Source organism: Chelonoidis abingdonii, chromosome 4 (assembly GCF_003597395.2).
Source record: "Chelonoidis abingdonii isolate Lonesome George chromosome 4, CheloAbing_2.0, whole genome shotgun sequence".
In the NCBI taxonomy this organism is placed as follows: Eukaryota; Metazoa; Chordata; order Testudines; family Testudinidae; genus Chelonoidis; species Chelonoidis abingdonii.
In genome coordinates this window covers 46,038,502-46,064,877 of record NC_133772.1, presented here as the reverse complement: position 1 = coordinate 46,064,877, position 26,376 = coordinate 46,038,502, and the positions used below count along the sequence as shown (strand labels likewise).

The window sequence follows — 26,376 nt, the reverse complement described above, 5'->3', positions numbered from 1 at the left end:
ATTTCCACTACATTCATCTGACGAAGTGGGTATTCACCCACGAAAGCTCATGATCCAAAACATCTGTTAGCCTATAAGGTGCCACAGGATTCTCTGCTGCTTTTTGTCTGGGAATGGTTTTCCAACCAGTTATACACCCACCTTATAGTAGCTCCATCTAGGTTGTATTTCCCTAGTTTGTTTATGAGAAGGTCTTGCGAAACAGTATTGAAAGTCTTACTAAAGTGAAGACATCCCACATCTACCCTTTCCCCCCCATCTACAAGGTGTGTTACCCTGACAAAGAAAGCTATTAGGTTGGTTTGACATGATTTGTTCTTGACACAGCCATACTGACTGTTACTTATCACCTTATTATCTTTTAGATGTTTGCAGACTGATTGTTTAATTATTTGCTCCATTATCTTTCCAGGCATTGAAGTTAAGCTGACTGTTGATAATTCCCCAGGATGTCCTTATTCCCCTTTTTATAGATTGGCACTATATTTGCCCTTTTCCAGTCTTCTGGAATCTCTCCCATCTTTCATGACTTCTCAAAGATAATCACTAATGGCTCAGATATTTCCTCAGGCAATTCCTTGATTATTCTCGGATGTACTTCATCGGGCCCTGGTGACTTGAAGACATCTAACTAGTCTAAGTAATTTTAACTTGTTCTTTCCCTATTTTAGCCTCTTATCCTAGCTCATTTTCATTGGCATTCACTGTGTTAGATGTCCAGTTACATTTCTGGTGAAAACTGAAACAAATACGTCATATAGCACTTCTGCCATTTACACTTTTTTTGTCATTGCTTTTTCCCCCTTCACTGAGTAATGGGCCTATCCTGTCCTTGATCATTCTCTTGCTTCTAATGTATCTGTAGAATGTTTTCTTGTTACTCTTTATGTCTCAAGCAATTTTAATCTTGTTCTATGCCTTGGCCTTGCTAATTTTGTCCCTACCTACTGGTGGTATTTGTTTATATTCATCCTTTGTAATTTGACCTAGTTCCACTTTTTGTAGGACTCTTTTTTGAGTTTCAGATAATTGAAGATCTCCTAGTTATGCCAGGGTGGTCTTAATAATGTCTCTTGAAAAAAAGTCAACTGTCTTGAACTGTTTTTCCCTTTAGACTTCTTCCTATGGGATCTTACCTACCAACCCCTGGAGTTTGCTAAAGTCTGTCTTCTTGAAATCTATTATGTTTATTGTGCTGTTTTCCATTCTACCATTCCTTAGAATCATGAGCACTACCATTTCATGATCACTTTCTCCCAAGCTACATTCCACTTTCAAACTCTCTACGACTTAGTTCCTCCCTATTTGTCAAGATCAAATCTAAAACAGTCTCTCCCCTGGTAGCTTTCTCCACCGTCTGAAACAAAAGAATTGTCTCCAATACATTTCAAGAACTTGTTGCAAAATCTGTGCCCTGCTATAATATTTTCCCAACAGATATCTGGGTAGTTGAAGTCGCCCATCACCACCAAGTACTTTGGATGATTTTGTTAGTATAATTTTTTTAAAAAAAAGCCTCCTCCACCTCTTCTTTCTGGTTAGGTGGTCTGTAGCTGACCCCTACCATGACACTACCCTTGTTTTTTACCCCTTTTATCCTTACCCAGAGACTTTCAACAAGTTTGTCTCCTATTTCTATCTTGACCTCAGTCCAAGTGTATACATTTTTAATATATAAGTCAATACCACCTCCCTTTCCCCCTGCCTGTCCTTCCTGAGCAAGCTGTACCCTTCTATACCAATATTCCAGTCATGCACATTATCCCACCAAATCTGTGTAATGCTAACTATGTCAGAGCTGTGTTTATTAACTAGCACTTCAAGTTCTTTCTGCTTGTTCTCCATACTTCTTGAATTAGCAAACAGACATTTAAGATACTGATTTGTTTTCCCCCCACGTTCTCTCTTGTCTCTCCCTTATCCCTGCTATGATGGTGCACGTCCCTCTTCCCCCCGCCCCCTCGATTCTGACCCTTCTCCAAGGTTTCCATGGTTTGGAGGTCTTTTTACTTATCTATGGACTTTTGTCACTTGCCCCCACTGAACCTAGTTTATAGAATAAAGTATAAATTAACCTCTGAGGAGACTTGCTTAAAAGGAGTTTTTGCGATCCTTTTGAGGTGTTTCCATTTTATGTGGTTGAAGGAGCAAATGCTATGTAACTTAATAAATAACATTTACTTTTGTGAATTTGTATGGGTAATTCTTAACAGAACCACAGCGCTAACACATAAATAATAACCCACATGAGTGGACAATATGGGACCCTCTTAGAGACCAGTCAGTTTTAAGGGATGTACACAAGTTGGAAGATCAAGTAAGGTCTCTCCCTTACAAACTTACCCTGAAGGGTGGGATTGCGGAGGTAAACTAACATGGCTGGGAGGTCTGTGGCACCTGATAGGAATGGATGGAAACTTCAGGAGGGGATCTGCAAAAAGGCATGATAAATCACCCCGTGTGCATAATAGAGAGACAAGGGGCTGGAAAGTAGTAAGGAGAAGACCAATGAAGAACAGCCTAGGCAGTAATAAGTAGCTCAGAAGCTCATAGGTTGAAAAGGTACATTCCCATAGGTAAATACATCCAGCATGGTACATTATTGTGGGCAAATACATCCAAGTACATGGCCGGTGAATTTTTCACAAACAGAAGGATATTTTCTGGCCCCTTTTTAAGGCTGCACTGGGCCACTTTATTGTCCCTCCATTTTTAAAAATAGCTTTAGCCTACTGAATATCATCTTCATACTTTTATTCAGTCATTTATTCAGGTTTATTTCCCATTGAAAATGCAAAGAAAAATACCTGTAAACTAGTTCCTGAGCCCTGGCTACCATTTTTTTTAAAGAAACTTTTCATTAAGGCAAAGCTACAATAAAATGTTAACATATGAAAACATAAATTCATAATTCAGGATCACGTTAATATTCAAAGAACCTGGTTCAAGATTCCGGCTTGCTGGCCGGGGAGTCCACCTGTTGTAAGTATGCTAAACATGGCAACCAAATTTGTAAATACATATCCTCTTTCTGGAGCTTCTCTTGTGTATGTACTTGAGTGAAAGGTTTCCCATTTATAAGGACAGTCCATCCCTACAGCCCATATGTATTGCCTAATTCTCTCTTTCATAACTGGACTGAACTGATATGATATTATTAGAATGTTTTCCTGTGCAATTTCCTAATAACCCATTTAAAATCTTTTTTCTAGTTCAATAAGGCAATTAGTCTGACAGGCTCATTCCCTGGTAAACTTGCTTTTAAAAATGAAACAGTGGGCATCATTAACAATGAATATTTACCATACAATGGTATTCCCGATACTTAGAATGTGAAATACCTCAAATACCACAGTAAATTTAACTACTGTGGGTGGTAATGATCCAATTTAATGTTCTTCACTGTATTTGTGTGAAAAGAGTTCACTAAATTAGCTTTTTTAATTCTGCTCAACACAAACAGTTGAAGGTTTTTTAAAAATGGAATTCCCTCTCCTTCACCTCAGCCCACAAAAGTCACTGCTAGGGCCAAACTTTTCATACTAAGCACTAGCCTAGAACAAGTTGTTTTGGCCAAGTTCTAAACTTTCAAGGGATCAGAGGTTTTGTTGGGCTGGGAAGTGTAACCACAGCTAATCTGTATTTAACCAAGATCTATTTGGTGTTCATATTAGGCTGGAAATCCCATGAGAACAATCTTGTGAAATTTCGAGAACTCCCTGTTTTTAGGAGCATTGGAAACACAGGAGTTGCCAGTGCCATGCTGGATTGGATCAGTGGACCATCAAGTCCAGAATCCTGTCTGACAGTGGCCACAACCCAGTGCTTAAAAGAAAGATGTAGCAAAACCTGCAGCAAGCAGTTATATCTGGATAACCTGCTCCCAGAGAGTTTCTTCTTAAACCTATTAAGTAGAGGCTGTCAGGTGTCTATGCAATATGGCTTGATTTCCAGAGTAGGAGGCACCCACAACTCCAAAAAAAGTCAATGGGACCTGCAAATGCTCGTCACCATTTAAAAAACAACCAAACAATCCCTGTGTGTTCTCACAGTCTCACACTACTTCTTCAGACACCACCTAAGCTCACCCTTACATCAGTGAGTAACACTTTCTCTGCAAAAACCATAAATCTGTTATCAACTGCTAAAATCATCCAAAAGAACTTTGTATTTTGTTACCATAAATGTTAGGGGAGAAAATCCTTCTTGCTTCATTTATGTAGCAGCAAAGCAAAACGTTTATTCATTTTACCCATGGACAACAATGTCATCTCCTGTGAAAAGAACCTGTGAAATAATTTCCGGTAATATATTTATAAACATTGTCTTTATTAAACAGTTTTCTCAGCACATTAGCTCATTTCTTTGAAATTCTGGGTTCAGAACAAAGGAGTTTTTTACCCTTATTTTCTTCTATACCATCAGGCTGTTATGCCAGTATTAAATAATTCTCTCACAATGCTTCTGAAGAGCTCGATGCAAAGATGTCCAAATTCACATGGCTATGGCTTCCTGCGTGTAAGGTCTAACCTGGAATCTGACAAAGAACCATAGAGTGTCCTGCCCCACATCCAATTAAGAATGGTTTTGCAGAACCAAGAGCTACGATTGGCTTCGGGGCATAAACATTTGCTTCTGTGCCATCACCACACATCCCATGTTCGTTCCATCCCCAGGAGAAACAATGACCATCTAGAGGAAAAGGAACAAAAGTTTCAATGAGAATATTTGTTACAAACCAATGCAAAACAAAACAAAACACTGGCTCTTTTATGGGAAGGAGTGCAATCAGCCATCTTCTAATTATCAGAGAATCTACCTGTTCCTTCCTGATCCTTAATAAATAAAAAGCAAGCAAGAGGTTTAAGAATTGATTAATAAGATTACCATTTATTCTTTCTACCAGCCCCACAAAAGTTTGCTGGCACTTTAAAGACACAAAATAAAACTCTCCCAGAAAGCTTATAATTTGGTGTCCCCATCCTGTAAACTGTTCTGAGAAGGCAAATCCCAGTGCCATGCATTGAACTATTACATACATATATATAGTTTAATTTCATTCGCACAGAATGGCATGCAGAATCAAGGTCTATATGGACAGAGTGGCAAAGGAAGGAAGCAATACATTCATATATTTATGAATGAGATCATACATTTATTCCTATTTTCACTTTAACTCTCATGGCTTTTCCTTGTGTTTCTTTTTATACGAACCCGTGGCAACTTGCACTGCTGTTATTTCTTATCTTCTTAGATGTACCTTACCTTTTAGTTTTATATTTTCATTATTTTCTATTATTATTATTTACTTTTTAACTCATACTCTTTCTATCCCAAATCAAGATCAACGTATTATCATTATAGTACCTCAAAACACTCCACAGAAATCTTGTTCTATAAATGGTCAGTGCAAGAGGAAAAACTCTTTTACTCTGAGCACTGGTGCATGTTCCATCCGTGAAGTGGTTTTTGAGTGCCAGCATGTTCTTTTGAGTTTGTGTGATCAAACAGAAATCCACAGTTGTAATGTAATTATGTTTCTGCTGCAACTGGCTCTTTTGAATGTCACAGTGAGCTAATGGTATCAAATACAATTCTAAAGTCAAATGGAAAACACAAAACCAAAAAATGCAATAAAGGTCACAGCCCTGAGATAATGTAATATCTTCAAAATTCAGGAACAGACTATTCTAGATGTTGGCCAGATCACCCTTCTCCTTTGAGCTACCCTAATCTACTTACGCTAAGTAATGCTATTACTCTGAGTGTTAAAATGTTCTTCTTTCTTATATTTTTCTCAAAAATTAAAATGTTAGTAAAGCCAGGTATTATTAAACACAAAATTGTATTCTACGAACTGATTTCACAGTAACCTCTGCATGAGATAAGTAAGGGGAATCCCTTCTGACACAGTACAGTAGTTCCTCAAAGCTGCATCAATGTTCTTCTTAACAACCTGAGCTCCACCAAAAATGCACATTCAGGGCCCATACGTTTACATGCTGTGCTATATGGGAATACTATAAAAATTAACAGATATATAGCACAGGGCCGTAGATGTGCCACTCTGAAGAACATGGATTTATATGAGCAACTAAGGGGTTAATAGGAATTCCTTGTAAAGTTCAAGGCCGGACTATACCACATTAAGGTATGTGAGTAACAAATACATCACAAACCATGGGAGAGTGCTGATTTCATCATATAACAGTGATGCAGAAAAAAAATGAACTATACCATACAGCAAAATCTACTACATTCAGAACATTTCTTTTACACAATAATTAACACATGGAACTCATTGACACAAGATATAACTGAGGCCAAGAGCACAGCAGGGTAAACAAAAGAGTTAAAGAATAGATAAAATAAAAGAGTATATGAACATTCACAATTACATTAGAAAAGGCAAAAGAGCAGCAAAACCCACTTAAAGAGATAAGACCATTTTTCTAGATCTGTTATCTGGATACCCTCTATCCAGTATTCTGTTTTAGAAGACAATTAATTAAACTACTATGTTTTCACTGTTTTAGCATATCACCAGCAATCCAGTGTCAAATAGGTTCAGGATTAAAATTGTGCTTGTTTGTCTAACTCAACCTCTCTTCAACACAATTCACAGCTCGTACAATAAAGTGAGTATTCAAACATCTCTTTGGACATGCCTGTAGTTACCCGTATCAACACCAAAAACCAGACACCATTGGCCCATAGTATGGATTAGTCCTGGTTAGGATATTAAAAAATGTGAATAATAAAATAGCAGAGATACTAAGTTTCAGCATTAACAAGTAGTTAATTATCATGTAATAGCTGACACTGTAGGCAGGAAACTAAAGGCTATGTGACACCTACTTAACTAGGCCATGTATTATTAAATCATAATTCTAAACCCAGAGGAGTGAGGTGCAAGCTGGTTCAGACATAAAAACATTTCCCCAGTAATGCCACCTATGTTTAGAACAGCACTCATGCCAAATCTTTTTTAAGACGGAGGAAGATTCAGGGACATTTTTTCACTTGTGGATCCCATTCAGCATCAAAATGGAAAGTAGCAAAATACAGAGACAATGGCTGTTCCAATGGAATTTCCAAGCAGAACTGGACATGCTGGAAATCCTAAGAGAAAGATTGGCTCATTTTCCAGCCCTGTTTTGCAGACTTAAGAGAATTGGGTAGTTCGAATGAATATCTGAATAGGTGGATGCTTCTCCATACCTAACCCAGCCTGTGAACCACCAAAGGTCACTTAAACCTGTCTTGTGCCTCAGCTTTCTCATCTGTGAAATGGAGAGAATACCACCCATTTGCTTTTGAAAAGCACTCAAATCTTGTCTGGAACTTGCTAACATACCATAAGTAATGAGTTTGCAATCCAGGGAAGAGTCACAACCAAGGCTTTCTTCCGGGCTATGTTGGGGAGGCAAAACTTTTTTTTGTAACATGACGGTTCCAATATGGAAAAGGTTGCAATCATCTTGCATGATTAATCCCAGTTCAAAGGAAATATGTAACAACTTTAATTACAATAAATAATTGTCACTTGAAAAATAATAATCATTCCAGAAATACAGATCAGAGGATAACACATTTATGAATCATGTTTTGATTTTAAGACTCTACAGAGACTGTAACAAGCAGATTCGTTTCACTTTGAGTTTAAATCAACATACTGGTCTTTTTCCTGGCAGGTTCTTTGAACGTGTTATGGGAAGATTTAAGAAAACTGTTTTTTGAGTTACCAGTTGTCTCCTACCCCACACCCTTACCTCATCCCCATCTTCCTCCAATCAGAGCCGCATTTAAAGGTCTCTGATCTCACTGAATATAGGAGAACTTTCTGGGAATGTTAAACACCAGTGTGGGCAACATTATCAGCAAGAATTATAGCAGCAGTTTTCATCCTTTCCCCTATGGCAACCCCCTTTGCCATTCTCAGATCACTCTTCTATCTAGCAGGGATCTATAGCCATTTAAGTGAAATATGAAGTGCTGGAAGGTCATGATCCCACAACACCTGTTTGTGATCCCCAGATTGAGAACCCTTTAGTGATAGTACCTTGATATCATGCTCAACCATCAATTTCCAGCCATTTTATAGCGAGATTTAAAAGCAGTTAGGTTAGTTTTCAAAGGGGTGTCTACCCTACATTGGATTGTATGGAAGGGATGTAAAATACATTTAGAGTATTGCTTACTAGGACCATTTCTGTGCATGTCCTGAATGCAAAGCAGTCACTATTAAGAAGTCAGCATTTGCTAAGAGTTAACACATCACAGTATCTGAGATACAGGACCTTCCTCTTAGACCTAGAGTAGGAAAACCATCTAGTCATGTTAATAGGGAATAGAATTTTGGTAATTTTACATTTTCTGAGACATCTAATCATCTAAACGTCTAATCTTACCCTTTTCGTTGTTGTTATGAGCTTTGTAGTACCGAATATCAGTGATTAGTCCAACACACAAATGCAATTGGCTGATTTGTTTCCATGTTGATTACTACTTTATTTGGTTGGAGAATTTTTATTCAGCTCCATCAAAACCTAATGAACTAAGTCCAGCATGTTTTGAGTCATCTGGAACAATTAAAGTGCTGGGTGGAATTGCTGATACAGCAAATATTTAAAACATTGAAACAAGAAACGGGGCAGAAGATGACTTACTTGGACTGATAACAATGTCTAACTACATATCTTTACCACAGAGGATTTTAAAAGCCTGGAAAACAGCAGACAAAAACATCTCCCTAAAACTAAAGAACATCTGATGGCTTAAACAGTGATGGTCTTTATTTATATGAGCAAAGAGAAAAAGTGATTAAAAGGATTTTGTACACAACAGGCTACTGTACATAACTATAGGGTGCCCCAATTTTACAGAAGTGGATAAAAAAGACAATGAAGTCTGGTAAAAAAAAAAAAGGTACTAGAACAGATAAGCCGGGAGCAGCTGATTTGTGAATGGTCATAAAGGCAAGGACTAGAAACTTGTATTTGATTTGGTGGAGAAGGGAGAGCTCTGCAGGAATTCAAAGAACAGCGTCATGCTGTCTGGAGTAGCTCACAACCGAGAGTGCTAACCAAAAGCAGAGCAGACACCCCAAGCTCGTGGTATGTTCTATAATTAGATTTCACCAACCCAGTAACAAATATGAACTCCTGAAGCACTGTACCAGTCTTGCAGTGGAGTCACAGACACTCCAGTCTATATTACCACCCAGGCATGCTGGACTTAGTGATAAATGGTCACTTATACCAAAGATCACAAAATATTCAGGTTGCTCCCAGTCCCAGGAGACCCGTCTCGTACCCTAGGTCAATTTGTACCTTACATCTCACACTAAAGACAGTGCTTGTAGACAATCCTGTAACAAACTCACTAAAGGTTTAATAACAAGGATAAAAGAAATGAGAAAGGTATTTACAGGTTAAAGCAAGCAAGCATATATACACACAAATGAGTTTCAGTCTGTGATTCAAAAGGTGATAGATTTGTAGTAATCTGTCAATCCAAAATGTCTTTCAGGCCCAACCCATGCCAAGAAGCATGGGGATCTTTTTGCTTTTATTTAGGAATCTTTGCCCCCTGGAGTCTAGACAGCATAAAACAGATTCAGTTTCTCCTTGTGATAAATTTTTATCCCCTCCACTCCAGAATCTAAACTGATGAGATGAATTCATGCATAGGTTTCCCCTTCCTGGAGGGAGTTAGGAATACAATCAACAGGTCCTCTCTCCTTTGATGCTACATAATACCTCACTGATCTTCATTGGGTCATCTTATATGCAGGACAAGCCCTTTATGTTCATTAATGCTTCTTTTCCTGTTTGGTGAGTTACACAATTATAGAGGTTTACAATGCAAATACGCAATATCACTTTACACCATGGGTAAAGCTGTGAGCTTGCCATGGAGGTCATGGAAGTCATGGAATCTGTGACTTTCTGTGACCTCCTTGACTTTTGCCGCGGCCAGTGGACCTGGCTCTGGGGCAGCTCAGGCAGCTGTGTGACAAGGAAGATAGTGGTGTTTTCTAAAGTGATAGAGAAAAGAGGGGAGTCTGGAGCAAGAAAAGGAGCTCAGTTTTGGAAATGTTAAGTTGTCAATGGAGAGGCTTGCAGGAGAAGACAACAGCGTGACAGGCCAAACTACAGGAGCAGAAGCAGAAGCAGGGAGATGATAGATTTTATCTCATCAGTGTAGAGACAGCAGTTGAAGCCATGGGGTCTACACTTAAAATTTAGGAAAACATAGCTATATTGCTCATAGATATGCTACTACAGTGCCTGTATGGAGACATAGGCTATGTTATATGAGCTCATGAAGTCACCTAGAGAAAAGGCATTACAGAAGAGTGGTCAAGGACAGAGTCTTGCTTTGATTCCCTTTTGGAGTATTTTTGTTTGTTTTTTCCTTCCCTTTTGATCATAAGAACAGCCTTACCAGGTCAGACCACAGGTCCATCTAGCTCAGTATCCTGTCTTCTGACAGTGGCCAGTACCAGGTGCTCCAGAGGGAATGAACAGAACTGGTAATCATCAAGTGATCCATCCCCTCACTCATTCCCAGCTTCTGGCAAACAGAGGCTAGGGACACCATTCCTGCCCATCTGCTAATAGCCATTGATGGACCTATCCTCCATGAATTTATCTAGTTCTTTTTTTAACCCTGTTATGGTTTGGCCTTCACTGGCAAGGAAGTTCCACAGGCTGACTGTGCGTTGTGTGAAGAAATAATTCCTTTTATTTGTTTTAAACCTGCTGCCTATTAATTTCATTTGGTGACCCCTAGTTCTTGTGTTCTGAGAAGCAGTCAACAAACTTCCTTGTCTACGTTCTCTACATCAGTCATGATTTCATGCCTATTCCAAGTTGATTACTGATAAAATCCTGAAGCAACCGCAGAAGCCCCACATGCTTTCAGGCAGAAATTCAATTTTTATGAACATGACAACCACCAACAAGGCTCTGTGCCAGATCTCTTTGGGATGAAACGCCATTACAAGTGATATGTATTAATACAGCTACAAATTGTTTCTAACTGAATTTAAAATGAGCATTGCAACATGTTCTCATATCTAATGATTTATGCATATGGTAGAGGAAGGGAAGGGGAAATTTGTTTGTTGGGTCTGTGGGTTAAATGGAGTAACCTTTTCACAAAGGCATGTTATTACTGCTGTTGCTCTTTCCCTCTTTAAAGTGTAAATATTCTAAGCATAAATGAAATTAGAAGATTTAACAAAACAGGTCCAGTGTAGACCCAGAGAATTCTTCAGATTTCCACCAGTGTAACAAACCAGAATTTGTCTCTATAATCCAAAATACTGTGAAAAGCCAAAGGTGAAGCAAGTTTCCCCAATGTAGGTATAAATCATTTAGGTCTAAAGCTCAATCAAACCCCACTGAATCTGTCTGCTTTAATCAGATGCATATGGGCAGCAGACTTTAGACTACCACAGGCAAGTGATAATTAACCAGATTATTCCAGGTAATCAGAAAATAATGCCTGCAACCAATGCATGTATTAAATTGGCATTACTGGCTAGGAGAAAAGTACTTAAAAATACACCATATTGCTTTATAAAGTATTATATAAAGGTCATATGACTACATAACGCCCAGTAACCCACAACTATTTAGACAGTCTTCGTATTTAAATACATTGTTCTACAGGCAAGAAGTACAGTCAAACCCCGTCATAATGCAAAATCGCATATAACGCGATCGCAGCTTGGCTCCCCTTTAAGGTACAGTATAATACAGTATGACACTGTACCAATGGTCCCCAACACCAGGGCAGAGGAGAGAAGCCGCAGCCCCGCACCTGCTGAGGACAGAGAATTCTGAGGCTGCTGGCGCCGGTGCTCTCTGTCCCCAGCACGCGGGGAGCTGTGGCTCCTCTTGAAGCGAGAGGGAAGCCGTGGCCCCGCACCTACTAGGGACAGAGAGCACGTGCGCCTGGGGCCCCGGAGTTCTCTTCCCCAGCAGGCAGGGAGCCGAAGCCGGAGGGAAGCCGTAGCCCCCCACCTGCCAGGGACAGAGAACTTCGTGGCTGCAGGCGCCCATGCTCTCTGTCCCCGGCAGGTGGGGAGCCGCGGCTCCTTTTGAAGCTGGAGAGAAGCCGCGGCCCCGCACCTGCTGGGGACAGAGAGCACCGGTGCCCGCAGCCCCGGAGTTCTCTGGCCCCAGCAGGCAGGGGGCCACAGCTCCTCTCCCCTGCTGGGGGCACTAGGCGGTGCACCTTAATGCACCGCTTTGGGGACCACCTCACTGATTTGGAACCCCATTATACTGCGACCCTGCATTTAGCGCGATGGGATTTTTTGGACCCTAAAGGTCGTGTTATAGCAGGGTTTCACTGTACTAATATTAGCAGCTAAGATACTTGGGGGGTTAACACAGTTACTTGTAAAAAAAGAAAAAAAAACAAAAACCAAGGAGTCCTTGTGGCACCTTAAAGACTAACAAATTTATATGGGCATAAGCTTTCATAGGCTAGAACCCACTTCATCAGCTATATGAAGTAAAAGACACAGGAACAGGTATAAATACATGAAAGAATGTGGGTTGCTTTACCAAGTGTTAAGTCAGTCTAATGAGATAAATCAATTAACAGCAGGATACCAAAGGAGGAGAAATAACTTTTGAAGTAGTAAGAGATTGGCCCATTACAGACAGTTGACAAGAAGGTGAGAGTAACAGTAGGGAGAAATTAGTATTGGGGAAATTAAGTTTAGGTTTTGTAATGACCCAACCACTCTCAATCTTTATTCAGGCCTAATCTGATGGTATCTAGTTTGCAAATTAATTCCAGTTCTGCAGCTTCAGGTTGGAGTTTGTTTTTAAAGTTTTTATGTTGAAGAATTGTGACTCTGAAGTCTGTAACTGAGTGACCAGAGAGATTGAAGTGTTCTACTGGTTTTTGAATGTTATGATAACAGATTGACAGAGCCAGAAGAGTACCCAGAAGTCGTCTACTACATGAAAGGCTCAACAAATAAAGTAACAAAATGTCACTAGCCGTCACCTTCAGTCCCAACTAAAACCTCTCCAGCACATCATCAAGGATCTACAAACTATCCTGAAGGACGATACCTCACTCTCACAGACCTTGGAAGATAGACCAGTTCTTGCCTACAGACAGCTCCCCAACCTGAAGCAAATACTCACCAGCAACTACACACACACAACAAAAACACTAACCCAAGAACCAAACCCTGCTACAAACCCCGGTGCCAGCTGTGTCCACACATCTATTCAAGGGACACTATCATAGGACTTAACCACATCAGTCACATCATCTGGGGCTCGTTCACCTGCACATCTACCAATGTGATCTATGCCATCATGTGCCAGCAATGCCCCTCTGCCATGTACATTGGCCAAACCGGACCGTCTCTATGCAAAAGAATAAATGGACATAAATCTGACATCAGGAATCATAACATTCAAAAACCAGTCGGAGAACATTTCAATCTCTCTGGTCACTCAACAACAGACCTCAAAGTTGCAATTCTTCAAACACAAAAAAAACAAAAAAACCCAACCCAAAACTTCAAAAACAGACTCCTTGGAACCTAACCCCCCACATTTATATTAAATCTTATGGGAAAATTGGATTGGTTTAACATCATTTCACTTAAAGTTGCATTTTTCAGAAACATAGCTACAACATTAAGTGAGGAGTTACTGTATTAATTCTCCCAAAACCACATTAATATATAATCAACAGTTCTCTGTTGAAAGGTAGATACAACCAATTGTGTGTACTACACACATTACAGCCTTGCACACAATCATCACAGCCTGGAGTTGAGGCTCAGCAATTATATCACGGAACAATCCAAATTACCAAGATTTCTTATTACATTTGCTTATGAACATCAATTCTCAATTCTTTAATACCTAACATATTTATCACACTTCCAAAGATGCACTTGTCTTTAAGGCACTTTAAAGAGTGTAGTTAGTATAGTCTGAATAAATTGGTACAAAAGAGGTAAGTACAGAATATTAAAAGAAACTGCTTAAAACAATTCTTTTCAATTTCTCCTAGGCCAATTTGCTTGGACATACAAAGGTGTTCAAATCTAAAATATGGTTACTTGAGGTCTCACTAGAGAGACTCAGCAAGATAACCTACAGTGATTTATATTAAAAAATAAAAGGAGAACCACAATTTTTGGAATGAAATCTCACCACATCTTATCTGCTTAACCCTAAGTTGGGGAAGAGACCTTTCCACAGGGCTGGTCTGAGTGTTGGTCATATTTAAGATTGTTCAGCTTCTTGTTCTCACTCTTCATAGTGAGTCTTTAGTTTATGTACCTTAGTTTCAGGGCTCATAGAAGGGGGCCACCCTCTTACTCCTATTAGAAAAATGCCAAGTGAGTGCTTAGTTTTCAACTCTTTCCACTTCTTTGCTGCTTCCACTGGTATCAAGTAGATGGATTGGGCATATAATAAACTTCTTCAGTCCTTTTTTTATCAGAGGCTTTTTAGTTTGATCTCTTTCAAAAATTTTATTTCATTATTAGCCTCTACTGTCAATTGGAATTTAAGCATTTTCTCTTAATATCCTGAAGTAATACCTTGATTTATATCTTTTAACATTTCTTTTTCCTAGTGCCAGACAATTCCTATTACTTCTAGAGTGCAGCAATTATTTACAACAAAAACCAACAAAATTCTTATAATATTCTACATTTGGAAGATATACTCCATACATTGCTTGATTATATTTAACCATTTCACATTATAATCAAACAAGAGTCTTTTCCGTATCTAGAAGGATACAGATCTGACCAGAAGACACACAAATGTGCAGATTCTAATCTGGAGTGAAAGACAGATTATCCACCGTATATTTCATTTACAAAGAAAACAATGTATAGTTAATCCTCTGGGATGAAAACATGCAACTTGGATTTCTTGGGGTAAAAGGCAGTTTGTCCAATTTGACCTTCAGTCTCACAGCCAGTCATTTTACTTAACTGCAGCTTCCCTGCCCATCTCTTAATCCTCTCACAATCTGCAATGGGTTTCTTTACATAAGGAAGCAGGGTTTCACCCTTACTTGGTAGCTTAGATCTTTTTTTTAGCTAGGTTCAGGGGAACAAAGAGGTTTTATTCATCTGCATATTAAGAGAGATTCTTGCCTAGGTGATTAACAATACACTCATTTAGCTATTTTAGTTTTGTGGCAAATTGCCGGCACTATTATGATGGGTCCTGCGCTTTTTCCTCTTGTGGGGGTTCAGGGTGCCGTTTCTCACCCCTGAATTGGGGTATCAATTGTCCCACAAAAGGGGAGTGGAGAGGGAGGGACACGGGTCCATCCTCTACTTCAGGTCCCAGCCCAGAGACCCTAGGGATAGCGGTGAACCACTTGAACTAGCGATTCCTTCCCCTGGGCTACTTCTCTCTCCAGCCCTTCAGCTTGTGGGGCTCCCTGCCCTCTCTCCACTTGGGCCAAGTTTCTCCCAACCCCTTGTGTCTGCAGAGTCCCTCTGCTCTGCATAAGCTGGGTTTCCCTTTACATAGGGTCTTGGTCTTCTGGCCCACCACAGCACTTCTTCAAACTGCTCTCCTCCAAACTGCTCTCTGCTCCAACAGCACTCTGCTTTAACTCCTCCAACTGTCTGATGGAAGGGGGGGGGGGGGGTTAACAGGTGACTGGCTTCAGGTGCTCTAATTAATCTGTAGCAGTCTCTCTTCCTTCTACAGGGAATAAAGCTCTCATCATCCTGGGGCTTACATATCTCCCATCTATCACTCTGCTGCTGCCCTCTGGTCACGCTATATCACAGTGTCTATTCTTGGTGAGAGGAATTCCTGACCTTGGATGATCTGTGTGTCCTTAGACAAAGTGTTTCACATAACATGAACCATTTTCTTATTGTCTTTACTTCTTAGGTGGATCTGATTTTGGGATAAATATAGGTGGACAGCTTTTCTAATGTGTGAGGGCCAGAAGGAATCCGCAGTTATTAATCAAAGCATATCAGTCCCATATATCCCTTACAACTGACAGCACTATTGTCAATACAAAGGTTAGTTCAAGAATTTTCTTATGTAAAACCTTGGTAACTGCACAATTCATGGATTTTACCAGATTCCTTTCACATAGTACCAAGTTCCTTTTTCTTGATTCAGCAAGTGTCCTCTTTTGATTAATTGTAGAATTATGAGAAACTGTGCAGTTTTGCTTTACAGGAAACATGTGCAAAACTCAGCTAAAATATCAGAGTTTTGCCTGGTTTCAGGTTGGAAACACAGGTTGATTCCACTAAACCACCAAGATGAAATTATGACATAGCCCGGGCAGGGTTTGCTTCAAACACAGCCCAAGTTTACTAAATTCACAAACTATTCAGCAAATGTAATCTGAAGTTTACAGGATCTGTTACAAAAGTTTAGTGAAGCTCTAGTGCATAGTGTTCTCCGTCTCAGCAATTCTCTTGAGTACTCTGGGTAAAATAATTCTTCTCTCTTCAATTAGCACCTTCCATCCAAGGATCTCAAAGCACTTTACAAACATTCATTAAACTTCAACATGGTAGGAGAGATTAGCATCCCTAATTAGCACAGAAGTCAAGTGACTTACTCACAGTCATACAACGAACAAGTGGCAGAGCCAGGACTAGAAATCAGGTGTCTTGAGTATCAGGGCTTGTCTACACTTACAGTGCTGCAGCTGCATTGCTGTAGTGCTTAGTGAAGATGCTACCTATGCAAACGAGAGAGCATCTTCCATTGGCATAGGTACTCCACCTGCCTGAGAGGCAGTAGCTATGTTGATGGAGGAAGATCTCCCATCGACAGAGTGCTGTGTACACCAGGGGTTAGGTCAGTATAACTGTGTCACTCAGAAATGTGGATTTTCCACACCCCTGAGCAACAAAGTTATGTCGACATAAGTTGGCAGTCAAGAGTGCCGCCAGCTTTTTTGCCACCCTAGGCAGCGGAAGGTCCCGCCACCGAAATGCCACCCCTGACAGAGGCGGTGGAAAGTCCCACCCCTGAAATACCGACAATGACTGTTGCCGCCCCCCCAACGGTTAGCACCCGAGGAGACCACCTAGGTCACCTAATGGGTTGTGCCAGCCCTGTCAGTACTGTAGACCAAGCCTAGCACTGCTTTAATGATATGAAGGCACTCGACTCCTGTGGCTGTTCAGTTATTAGAGGAAATGATGGACATGTTTAGAATCTGAGGAACAAAGTGAAAAATGAATTATCTATTACTGAAGGGAAAACACAAGGGTTTGAAAGCAAATGTATAAGCTAACACCCAATAAATGGAAGTTTTGGGAACTCTGTTGCCCTCATTAAAGACAATATCATTACTAACATTAACAGAGGAGAAGGGAATAAGAAAGGGCAGGATTTCAAGATACTGCAGGGTACCTATGGAAGTAGAAAATGATTAAACGAATTACATAATGCCACTTTTGTTAAGAATTATGGAAGTGAATTTACACCCACACTTTCTAGTAAAGAGTTATCTTGCTTTCTAGAAAACCTCCTTTTTAATTGCTCCTCAAGGAGCTCAGGACCGTTATTCTCTTGAGAAGTTTTCTCAGACTGCACAAGGAGTAGAATGATCTCTGAGGAGGGCAAAAGTTTGTGCATTTCCTGGTCTAAAACACAGTATTTAGATGAGGACAAAAATTATCTCCTGTTATTGCCTGGAGTACACAGCTAAGATGCTGAAGACAAGCTGGTCTGAAACCCAATTTCCACTCATAACCCATCTTCAAGCTAGTTGATGTGGACCAGTACTTCCTCCCAAATACATACAGTATCCCTGATTCTCCTCGCACGGTGGTTTTCCATCAGTGGAACTCAGCTGACTTCACTGGACTCACTCATGGTTTACACTGGTGTGAAAGAAGAATTCCAGCTGTTGACCTTGACTTTTTATATGGCACTATGTCTAGAGCTTTCCCCAAGCACAGTTAGCAGAAATTATGATCACTACTACTTCCTGCCAATTTTTCAGTTATTTGCAATAGTGTTGTAGCCACAGTGGTCCCAGGATATTAGCGAGACAAGATGGGTGAGGTACCTTTCCCAAATTTGAAGAAAAACTCTTTGTAGCTTGAAAGCTTGTCTCTTTCACCAACAGAAGTTGTTCCACTAAAAGATGTTATCTCACCCACCATGTCTCGCTTATCTTTCATTTACTCACTGAAAAGTTCTACCAGACTTCCTACTGCTTTCGAATGCTCTGCATGGTGGCACCTTTAAAGCATAGGGAGATTAAAATGAACTAAAACTTTAAGACTCTGCACTTGATAACAATGAAGTGATGGTATTGCTTGTTGAGGGACTGCTGATATTCTTAGCCAATGTGGAGGATCTCCACATGTTCCTCTTTTCCCACAGATTGTTCTGTGGCTCACCTGATGCCTCTGCTACTCCACTAGACTACATATTACACTGGTTGTTGGGATGTTTCAAGGTGCTGGAACTCCTTTTACCTTAATCTTAAATTAAGATTAAATTAATTTAACCATAACCTTAATCTAATCTTAGAAGATTAAACTGCATAATGTTTTACCTCTTTTTGATAGTGATTACACAGAGAGATGGACAATAACATTGTGAGCTCCCATCAGTCACACTTGCAGGTTCATTCACTGTATTTCCACCACAGGTGGTTTTCACCAGTGTATCAAGCAGAGTCAGATATTATCTCGTGAATTCTAAGATGCCATTTTCTTTTGTGGGCTGTTCATTTTGCCATTCTTTCGTGATGCTCATGTGCACCAAAGAACAACCGCTTTTTATTCCAAGGCTCTTCATATGGGAAAGCAGAATGGGATAAGTTAATCATAATAAAAATACTTAGATGCTGAGGAATATGATCTTGTTTTGATCAAGTACTCTAAACCTGTAGCTTCGATATGGAGAAATTACGTGAGCTATAGTTTCACAATAGTAGTGCTCTGTATTGTGGTTTGGGATGGTCTCTCCACATGCGTATGGTGCCTAGCACAATGGGGCCTTAAATCTTGGTCAGGGCCTCTGGAAACTACCGTAAAACAAATTATATGTAATTTTCACTATGTGTGTCTCAAATGGTGAGAAAAACACAGTACTACTTCTACTATTATGTGTGTGTGCAGAACAGTGTTTGGGGTTGTGCAAAATGGATAAGAATAGAAAAATAATTTGAAATCTACTTAATTCGGCAAAATTGTTCACTATAGCCAATGTCTGTCCAATGCATCCAGGGTGGCAAACGGTAGTGAAAGGTGTGTATCCAAGCTCTGAGACCACTCTCATCACTGTAGTACCTGAGCACTGTGTGCTGTGTGTCCAGTTTTGAAAGGTGAGAAAAAGCAGCAAATGACAAGAAAGCACCATCCGGTATAGAATCATAGAACTTCGCCAACAGATAAAGAGAACAGTATCTGAAAATAAGTTCTCTGTTTCATACAACCACATGCTGTATTTTCCACATGCATTATATCTCGCTAATAATTGTACACACACCTATAAATACAAAAAATAAATGCAAACTTTTCATACACACACACACACACACACAACAGACACTCCCAAACCAACACATACATGGCCCACTGCACTCTTCGACTATGTTTATTGCATGTAACAGCCTTATTTTGGGTGATTGTTTGGTATTATTTAGACAGGGTTACTTTTACCTCTTATTAATGTATTTACATTGTAGAAACTATCACGAACATTAAAAGGAAACCCACTGAATGTAATTCTAGTATGTTTTCTTTGTTTAGACATCCATAGCTCTGTATGTTCCCAGGCACCTGCAAAACCAGATATGCATTGAGACACCTTAAAATGACATTTTCCTAGCGGAGGCTGAATGTGATCTTAATGTCATAGTTAGAATGAGATTTTTGCATGATTCTTATGGGTGGCAGGGAGAAGTTCTTTCTTAAAGGTTGAGAATTCATCTTCCAGGTTTGCATTTGTTTTTAAAAGCAAAGGTAAATAGACCTTGCTAAGGCTAGAAAGAGCTGACAGGTGCTGTGTAAGCTTTCCTCCAGGTAGTTCTGAAGGTACATTTTAATTCACTCCTGAGTGCAAAAGATGAGTCAACACAGGGACTGACATAAGCTTAAGACTTTGATTGTGCAGAGAAAGCACTGATTCACTCCACTGACATAATATGGGGGTCATATTACACATGAAACAACAGCTGCAGTGTAGAGAGGATTACTCATTACTCTTTCCAGCATCTGTAATAGGAGGACTAATCTTTAAATCATGCTCTCTCGAATATAAGGCAAAAATTCTGACAGAGAAATTATCTATGGGACAGAGTTATCTAAAGACTCTGAACATGATTCAATAATTAAGGTCCACTGAGATATTGGACATGGCAGAAAGTGACACACTCAAGCCCCAATCAAAGTAACATTCTTGCCCCAAACCCAACAAGTTCCCTGAAAATTCTGCATATTAAACATTTCACCTCTCCACTTGATTTGATTGGTGCCCCTTGTGGAAATAACAGGATCTTTTCACTAAGAAACATTGTGTTACGTTCAGTCACTCTTACTTACATCGAATAGGATTGTACTTATCATATAACCCCACTGAAATACACAGGACTGCTTGCGAAATAAGATGCTATTCCATGTGAGTAAGGGTATTGAAAGCTGGCTCTATTTCATAAAACATGAAAAATACCTTTCACTAAGTTCCTAGCAGAGAGTCCTCCCACAATGCTCCCACAAGAGAGACATGGACAAAGCAGGCTGCAGAAAGGCATCTGCCTAGAACACAGGCCATAGGAGACTCATTTTCCTTTGCCCTGCACTGTGTGCAGTCATTTACACCACTGCAATGCGAGTGTGAAGTGCTATCAAATCAAAATGAACTGGTTTTTGAATAATTAGAATTTAGGACACTACCTCCAGATCCTGGGGTGGCACCTTGAATTTGATGCCATCTTCCACAGATAATCAGGTAAGGCATCAGATACCCTGGTGATGAGTGTAGCATAAACACATAAATAGTTAGGCAATCTTTCAAACTGCCTCATCATTACCTGTTGAGTACAGACACTTGGCACTACACACAGCATATATTACAGATGTACCCATTGCTACTATGGCAGCATTTCTTTTTTGCTTCATTGGTCAAGATCAGAAACAAAGCCTCATATGAACTTTCATGATTCCTCCCCTCATGAATGAAAGTCCAGAGAAGGGACGGGTTGGCAAGGAACAACTGTTTTTAAAAGTATTATTTTTTTGTATTGTACATTGGTCTAGTTATGAAGACCAATTATTTATTACCATTTTTAGGTGTTGACAATGTGCTCAGTGCTGTACAAGACAGTGTCAATCCCAGACAGTTCACAATAAAAACTACTTTCAGTAAAACACTAGTTAAAAAGTTATTTATACAGTCACAGCTACCTTAAAATTCTCCTGGCCTGCAGGGTATTCCCTGCCCTGATGCATGATTTCCATTGAATAACAATGAGTTGTGTTTTTTAAAAAAGAAAGTCATCCTTCTCTAAAGGAGAGCATATAAAATCCTGTGTAATTCCTGTTTATTTTTCTGAGATTTTGCATCTTAACTCTACATGAAAATATATTTATACAATAGCCTTCGATTTAACATGGATTCTATTTGTTTTTGCTTCTTTTACATTATCAGATGCCAGGTTGCATTTTGGAGAGTGTGGGCTGAGTTCTGGGACGTGTGTAAGAACAGGTTATATGATTGCATGTGACTGTTGAGTGATGTCCGAAACAATTGCTTGTTGATATTAAACAAATGAGGGATTTTTGCAATGCCTCACAAGTAGCCTGAGGTGAACCCCAGAGGTCACTTGATGCACAGAGAGAAATCCAAAGTCAAGAGCAGTGTAGGGAAATGCTGGGTGAGCTTTCACTTTTCCCATTTATACCAGTAAGATTTTCATACAGCTTGTAGTTCATACGAAGGCTGTCTCAGCAGCGGGAGTGCCACCACCTTTTTTGGCGCTTTAGGTGGCAGAAGGTCCTGCCTCTGAAATACCGCCTCCGACAGAGGTGGCAGAAGGTCCCGCCCCCAAAATACCACTGATGACCAGGCGGCCGAAGATCCGGCCGAAGATCCAGCCGCTGCTGTCACTGCCCCCCAAATGTTAGCGCCCTAGGCAATCTCCTAGGTCACCTAATGGGTTGTGCCAGCCCTGCTCAGCAGTTAAAAAATAGCAGCAGTTTAACAGCAACCTAGTTAGTTACTCTAACTCCAAGGGTATGTCTACTCTGCATAATAAGCCAGGGTTCAGACCTGTAATATCTCATTTGAAAATGTTTATTGTTAGTTATTTGTAAATGAAACCCCTCTTTCCGGGCACCCGGTTTGGCATCCTATGTTGAAGAGGACAACTGATTTTTAAGCAGCCTTTTGTTCTAGAAGTGGTAGGGGTTGCAGGTATTAACTCCATTCAATGCTTAGCCAGATATTGTATCTCAACAATGCTTAGCATAAGACCTGCTTATTCTAGGTACAGACTCAGCTTCCCAATTGTAGGAAAAGGCTACCTTGGCCAAGCAACCCTATGTGACACTAGGCAAGCCACTTTAATCTCTCGGTCTGAAAAATAGGGATAATAGCATTTCCCTACCTCACAGGAGTGAGAGTAGGATACATTCATTAATACTCATGATATTACAGTGATGGGACCATAAAAGCACCTAGATGGATAGTAAAAAGCAAATAACATATGAAATATCAACACTGACCCTAAGAGTGCTGCTGCCTAAGACCAGCACTCCACTCCCTATCAGAGATCATGCTTTAATGAATTGATAAGCATGAAAGGGAAACAAGAGAATTAGGAAGAATGCTTTGGATAGAGCTGTATGGAATATTAGCAACAAAACATGAAAGCACGTAAAACTTCCCAGATTTATGAGCTCAAAATTCAGGCCAACTCCATCAAGAAGATTGCTAAGGTTCAGAAACACTTCTAGTGAACCTGACGTTAGCAGCAAAAGAATGTGAAGTTTTCAGTTTCATTGTGAAGCTTGGTGCTCTTAACGGAGAATGACTCTGACAATCTGTAGTGTTAACCGAGAATCCAAAGTGAAACACTGTGAGTGCCAAACCACAAGGATGGATTAATACACAGAAAAAATACGTTTGCAACAAACTCTTACAATGCAAAACCACCACTGTCCACACAAGCTTCATTAAGTGACAATCTGGCTTCTCTGGCTGGAAGAGAGAGTTGTCAATCAGGGACCATTGCAAGGGAGAACCCGAGATGTAATAACTATATTTGAATAGTGTTAGGGAAATTAAAGTAATTAAGTAGTCAATTAACTACTAGTAGTCAATTAACAATCAATTAACAGGAGTATTAAGTTAGATATTAGGAAAAGCTTTTTAACTATAAGGGGTAGCTCTTTGGAATGGCCTTGCAAGGGGGATTATGGAAATCTCATCATTGAAAGTTTTTAAGAATAGGTTAGACAAACACCTGTCAGGAATGGGCAATGGCAGATTAGCCACTGGGCCAACAGGGCCCATGCCCAGGGGCCCTGGCCAATTGCGGGACCCCAGAAAAATGGGCACTCATGCCCCTACCCCGCTCCCCAGCTCTGCTTGCCCTGGGGGAAGGGAGGGGACTATGTCTGTCATTCCCATGCTGCGTCCCCTGCCCCTGGGCATGTTTGGGCGGGGAGCGGACAGAGCAGGATGGAGCAGATTTTCTCCAGTGCTTTGGGTCCTGCCCCAGCAGCTGGATGCTGCCTCCTGGGTCCTAGTGCCCCCCGGTTTCCTCTACAACCATAATTGCGGGGCAGGGGGCACAGAGAAAGAGAGTGGGGTGAAGAGAAGGGGAGAGGAATGGGAAGGGGAGGGGGAAGAGAAAGGGATACGGGAATGGGTGGGGGGAAGCAGGAGCCCAGCATGTACCATTCTCTGGGTAGCAGCAGACCCAGAAGGGAGGCAACTGCATTAGCACCAAAGCAGTGACATCGCTGCAGCAGCCAGTGCCGGAGGGGTTGCCAGTAGCAGCTGGGGCTCCCCCATTATGCCATCCTGTCCTACCCCGCAGCACTGGCAGCCCAAGTACCACTGTAGGTGGGGGGAGAGAGCCAGTAACCCAAGGGAACTGGCTTCAGTGTACACGTGTGTGAATGCATGGGCGCTTTGCCCCCCCAATACAGCAGTCAAACTACAATTATGACCCCGGGACTAGTTCCCTTCTGTGGCCTCAGGGCTGGGGGAGCTCTCCCTGCTGCAGCCTGGGGTCATGGTGGGGGTGGGGGGAACAGAGCTTCTCCAGTTTTAGGGCTGCGGGTGGGGGGGTGGAGAGTACGGTTGTGGGGCCACAGTGGGGGGAGGGGAAGAATGGGGCTGACTGTGTGTGGAATGGGGCGGTGCAGCAGGGAAGAGGGGCAGAGTGGGATGGGGGTGGGGGTGGGGCCTCAGGCAGAAGGGATGCAACGGGGGTGAGATTGCAGGGGGCAGGGGTGGGGAGGGGCGCCCCCACTTGCTCTGGCTCAGGGCCCCACAAAACCTTAAATCCGCCTCTGGGAATGGGCTAGGTTTACTCAGTCCTGCTTCAGCACTGGGGGCTGGCATTGATGAGCTCTCAAGGTCCCTTCCAGTCCTATATTTCTATGTTCTATGAATGCTCTCACAAACATAAAAGAAGAGGTGGGAGATTACAGAACGATGGAAGAAAAATTCAGTGTTTACTTCCACAAAAATTAAAAATGTACAGGAAGAAAACTGAAGTAGACAGCTCCAAAAGGAAAGGATTCAGAAGCAGGATTGGATCTCTCTCTCCAAACATCAGTTCAAAATTGCTTGAGAGTGCTGGGCAAAATCTACAAGAATTGCCTGTTGATACTAAACAAATGAGGAGTTCCTCCAGCAACATCTGGTGCAGGCAAAGATTGTGTACTTAAGTGATGCAAATTTTGTCATGTTATATTTTTTGGGGGTACAAATGAGATTGTTTCTTTTTAGCTATTTTACCCTATTGCACCTTGTTTAATTACATTTTGCATATCTAATATGCCCTCTTAAGTTTCATCAGCTGGAGATGTTATTCTTCACTTCCACCACTTCTAGTGTTGAACAGCTGCTGCATTTCAGAGGTGGCTGGATTTCAGCAATAGGTGAGCAATCCAAAAATGAACAGGATCAAATGGTGATTGGTCCTAGGTGGGTGTGTGGTGGTAGCAGCAGCAGATACTCTGCTTAGAAATGCTGAACCACTTTACTCTTTCAAGAAGTGACCTGGTCAGAATTTTTTTAGCTACTCCAGCTATTGCACAGTTCCTCTTCAACCACCAAGGATGTAGTTTGAAGGCAGAATCTGGCACTCAGAATTCTGGTCCTAAAATGCTTTTGGATCCTTCTGTATGAGAGGTGCTGAATTACCTGAGATTATTACTACACTTATCCAACTCTACCTGCCTAAACTCCCCTAGTAGCAAGTGTCACTTAGAAAAATACTGACAGATCTACTGACTGATTGAAGTAAAATGCTGAGAGTGCCATAGATAAGGATTTGGGAAACCATGCACAGTTGGTAAGCCATGTATTTCTGGATCTCGGGTGCTATTCGAGTTGATGCAGTCACCACTGGAAACACAATCTCTTCCATGCCAGATGGTGTACGGAACATTCCTGACGATGTCCCTCATTATGCTCCCAACAATTAAATGAGCACCACACACTTAGGTCCTAGGACAGGAGCAGCTCTCAAACCAGTGAGAACATGGGAAGTAAGTCTTTTTTAGAGTGTTATCACTGCAGGCTGAAAACAAAGAGAGAGAAAAAAGAAAGAGCGAGAAAGAAAAGAGAAAGAGAGAAAGCAAAGGGAGAGAGAAACCACCTCCACTTAATACAACTGTGATTTTTGGTGAAAGATTTCCTTCCCCAGCAGATTCTCCTGGACTTTCACAGCATAATCACTGTCCAAACTGCTCATTTGGCCAGCATCCGTGCTTCAGACACAGGGACCTCAGACTGGGAGGTATATCTGGCCTTGGCTCTGAGACAGCAGTGAAAGTAGATCGGGCAGAAAGACTAAGAATGTCAGCGTGCCAGAAGTAAGAACCCAGGTTGAGACCACAAGCAGAAACTTGGCACCATTCCGCCTGATCTTTCACAGAACCCCAGGAAGGAAAGCAATCAGCTGGAATGCAAATAGAAATACCTGGCAAAACTCTCCCCCTACTAGCCAAAAAGGAACAAATCTCATAGACTCATAGACTTTAAGGTCAGAAGGGACCAATATGATCATCTAGTCTGACCTCCTGCACAAAGCAGGCCCAGAATCCTACCCATCCACTTCTATAACAAACTCATAACCTATGTCTGAGTTATTGAAGTCTTCAAATTGTGGTTT

At 41.0% G+C, this 26,376-nt stretch overlaps 1 protein-coding gene across 1 annotated transcript in view; it reads right to left on the bottom strand.

Annotated features, from left to right (window-relative positions):
- Window positions 1-4,308: 4,308 nt before the first annotated feature.
- The window catches only part of SERGEF (secretion regulating guanine nucleotide exchange factor), a 270,842-nt gene continuing 248,774 nt past the window's right edge, over window positions 4,309-26,376 (bottom strand). The window contains exon 11 of the mRNA XM_075065841.1: window positions 4,309-4,692. Coding sequence (XP_074921942.1) covers window positions 4,526-4,692 — 167 coding nt within the window. The 3' untranslated portion in view covers window positions 4,309-4,525. The remainder of the gene's footprint in view (window positions 4,693-26,376) is intronic.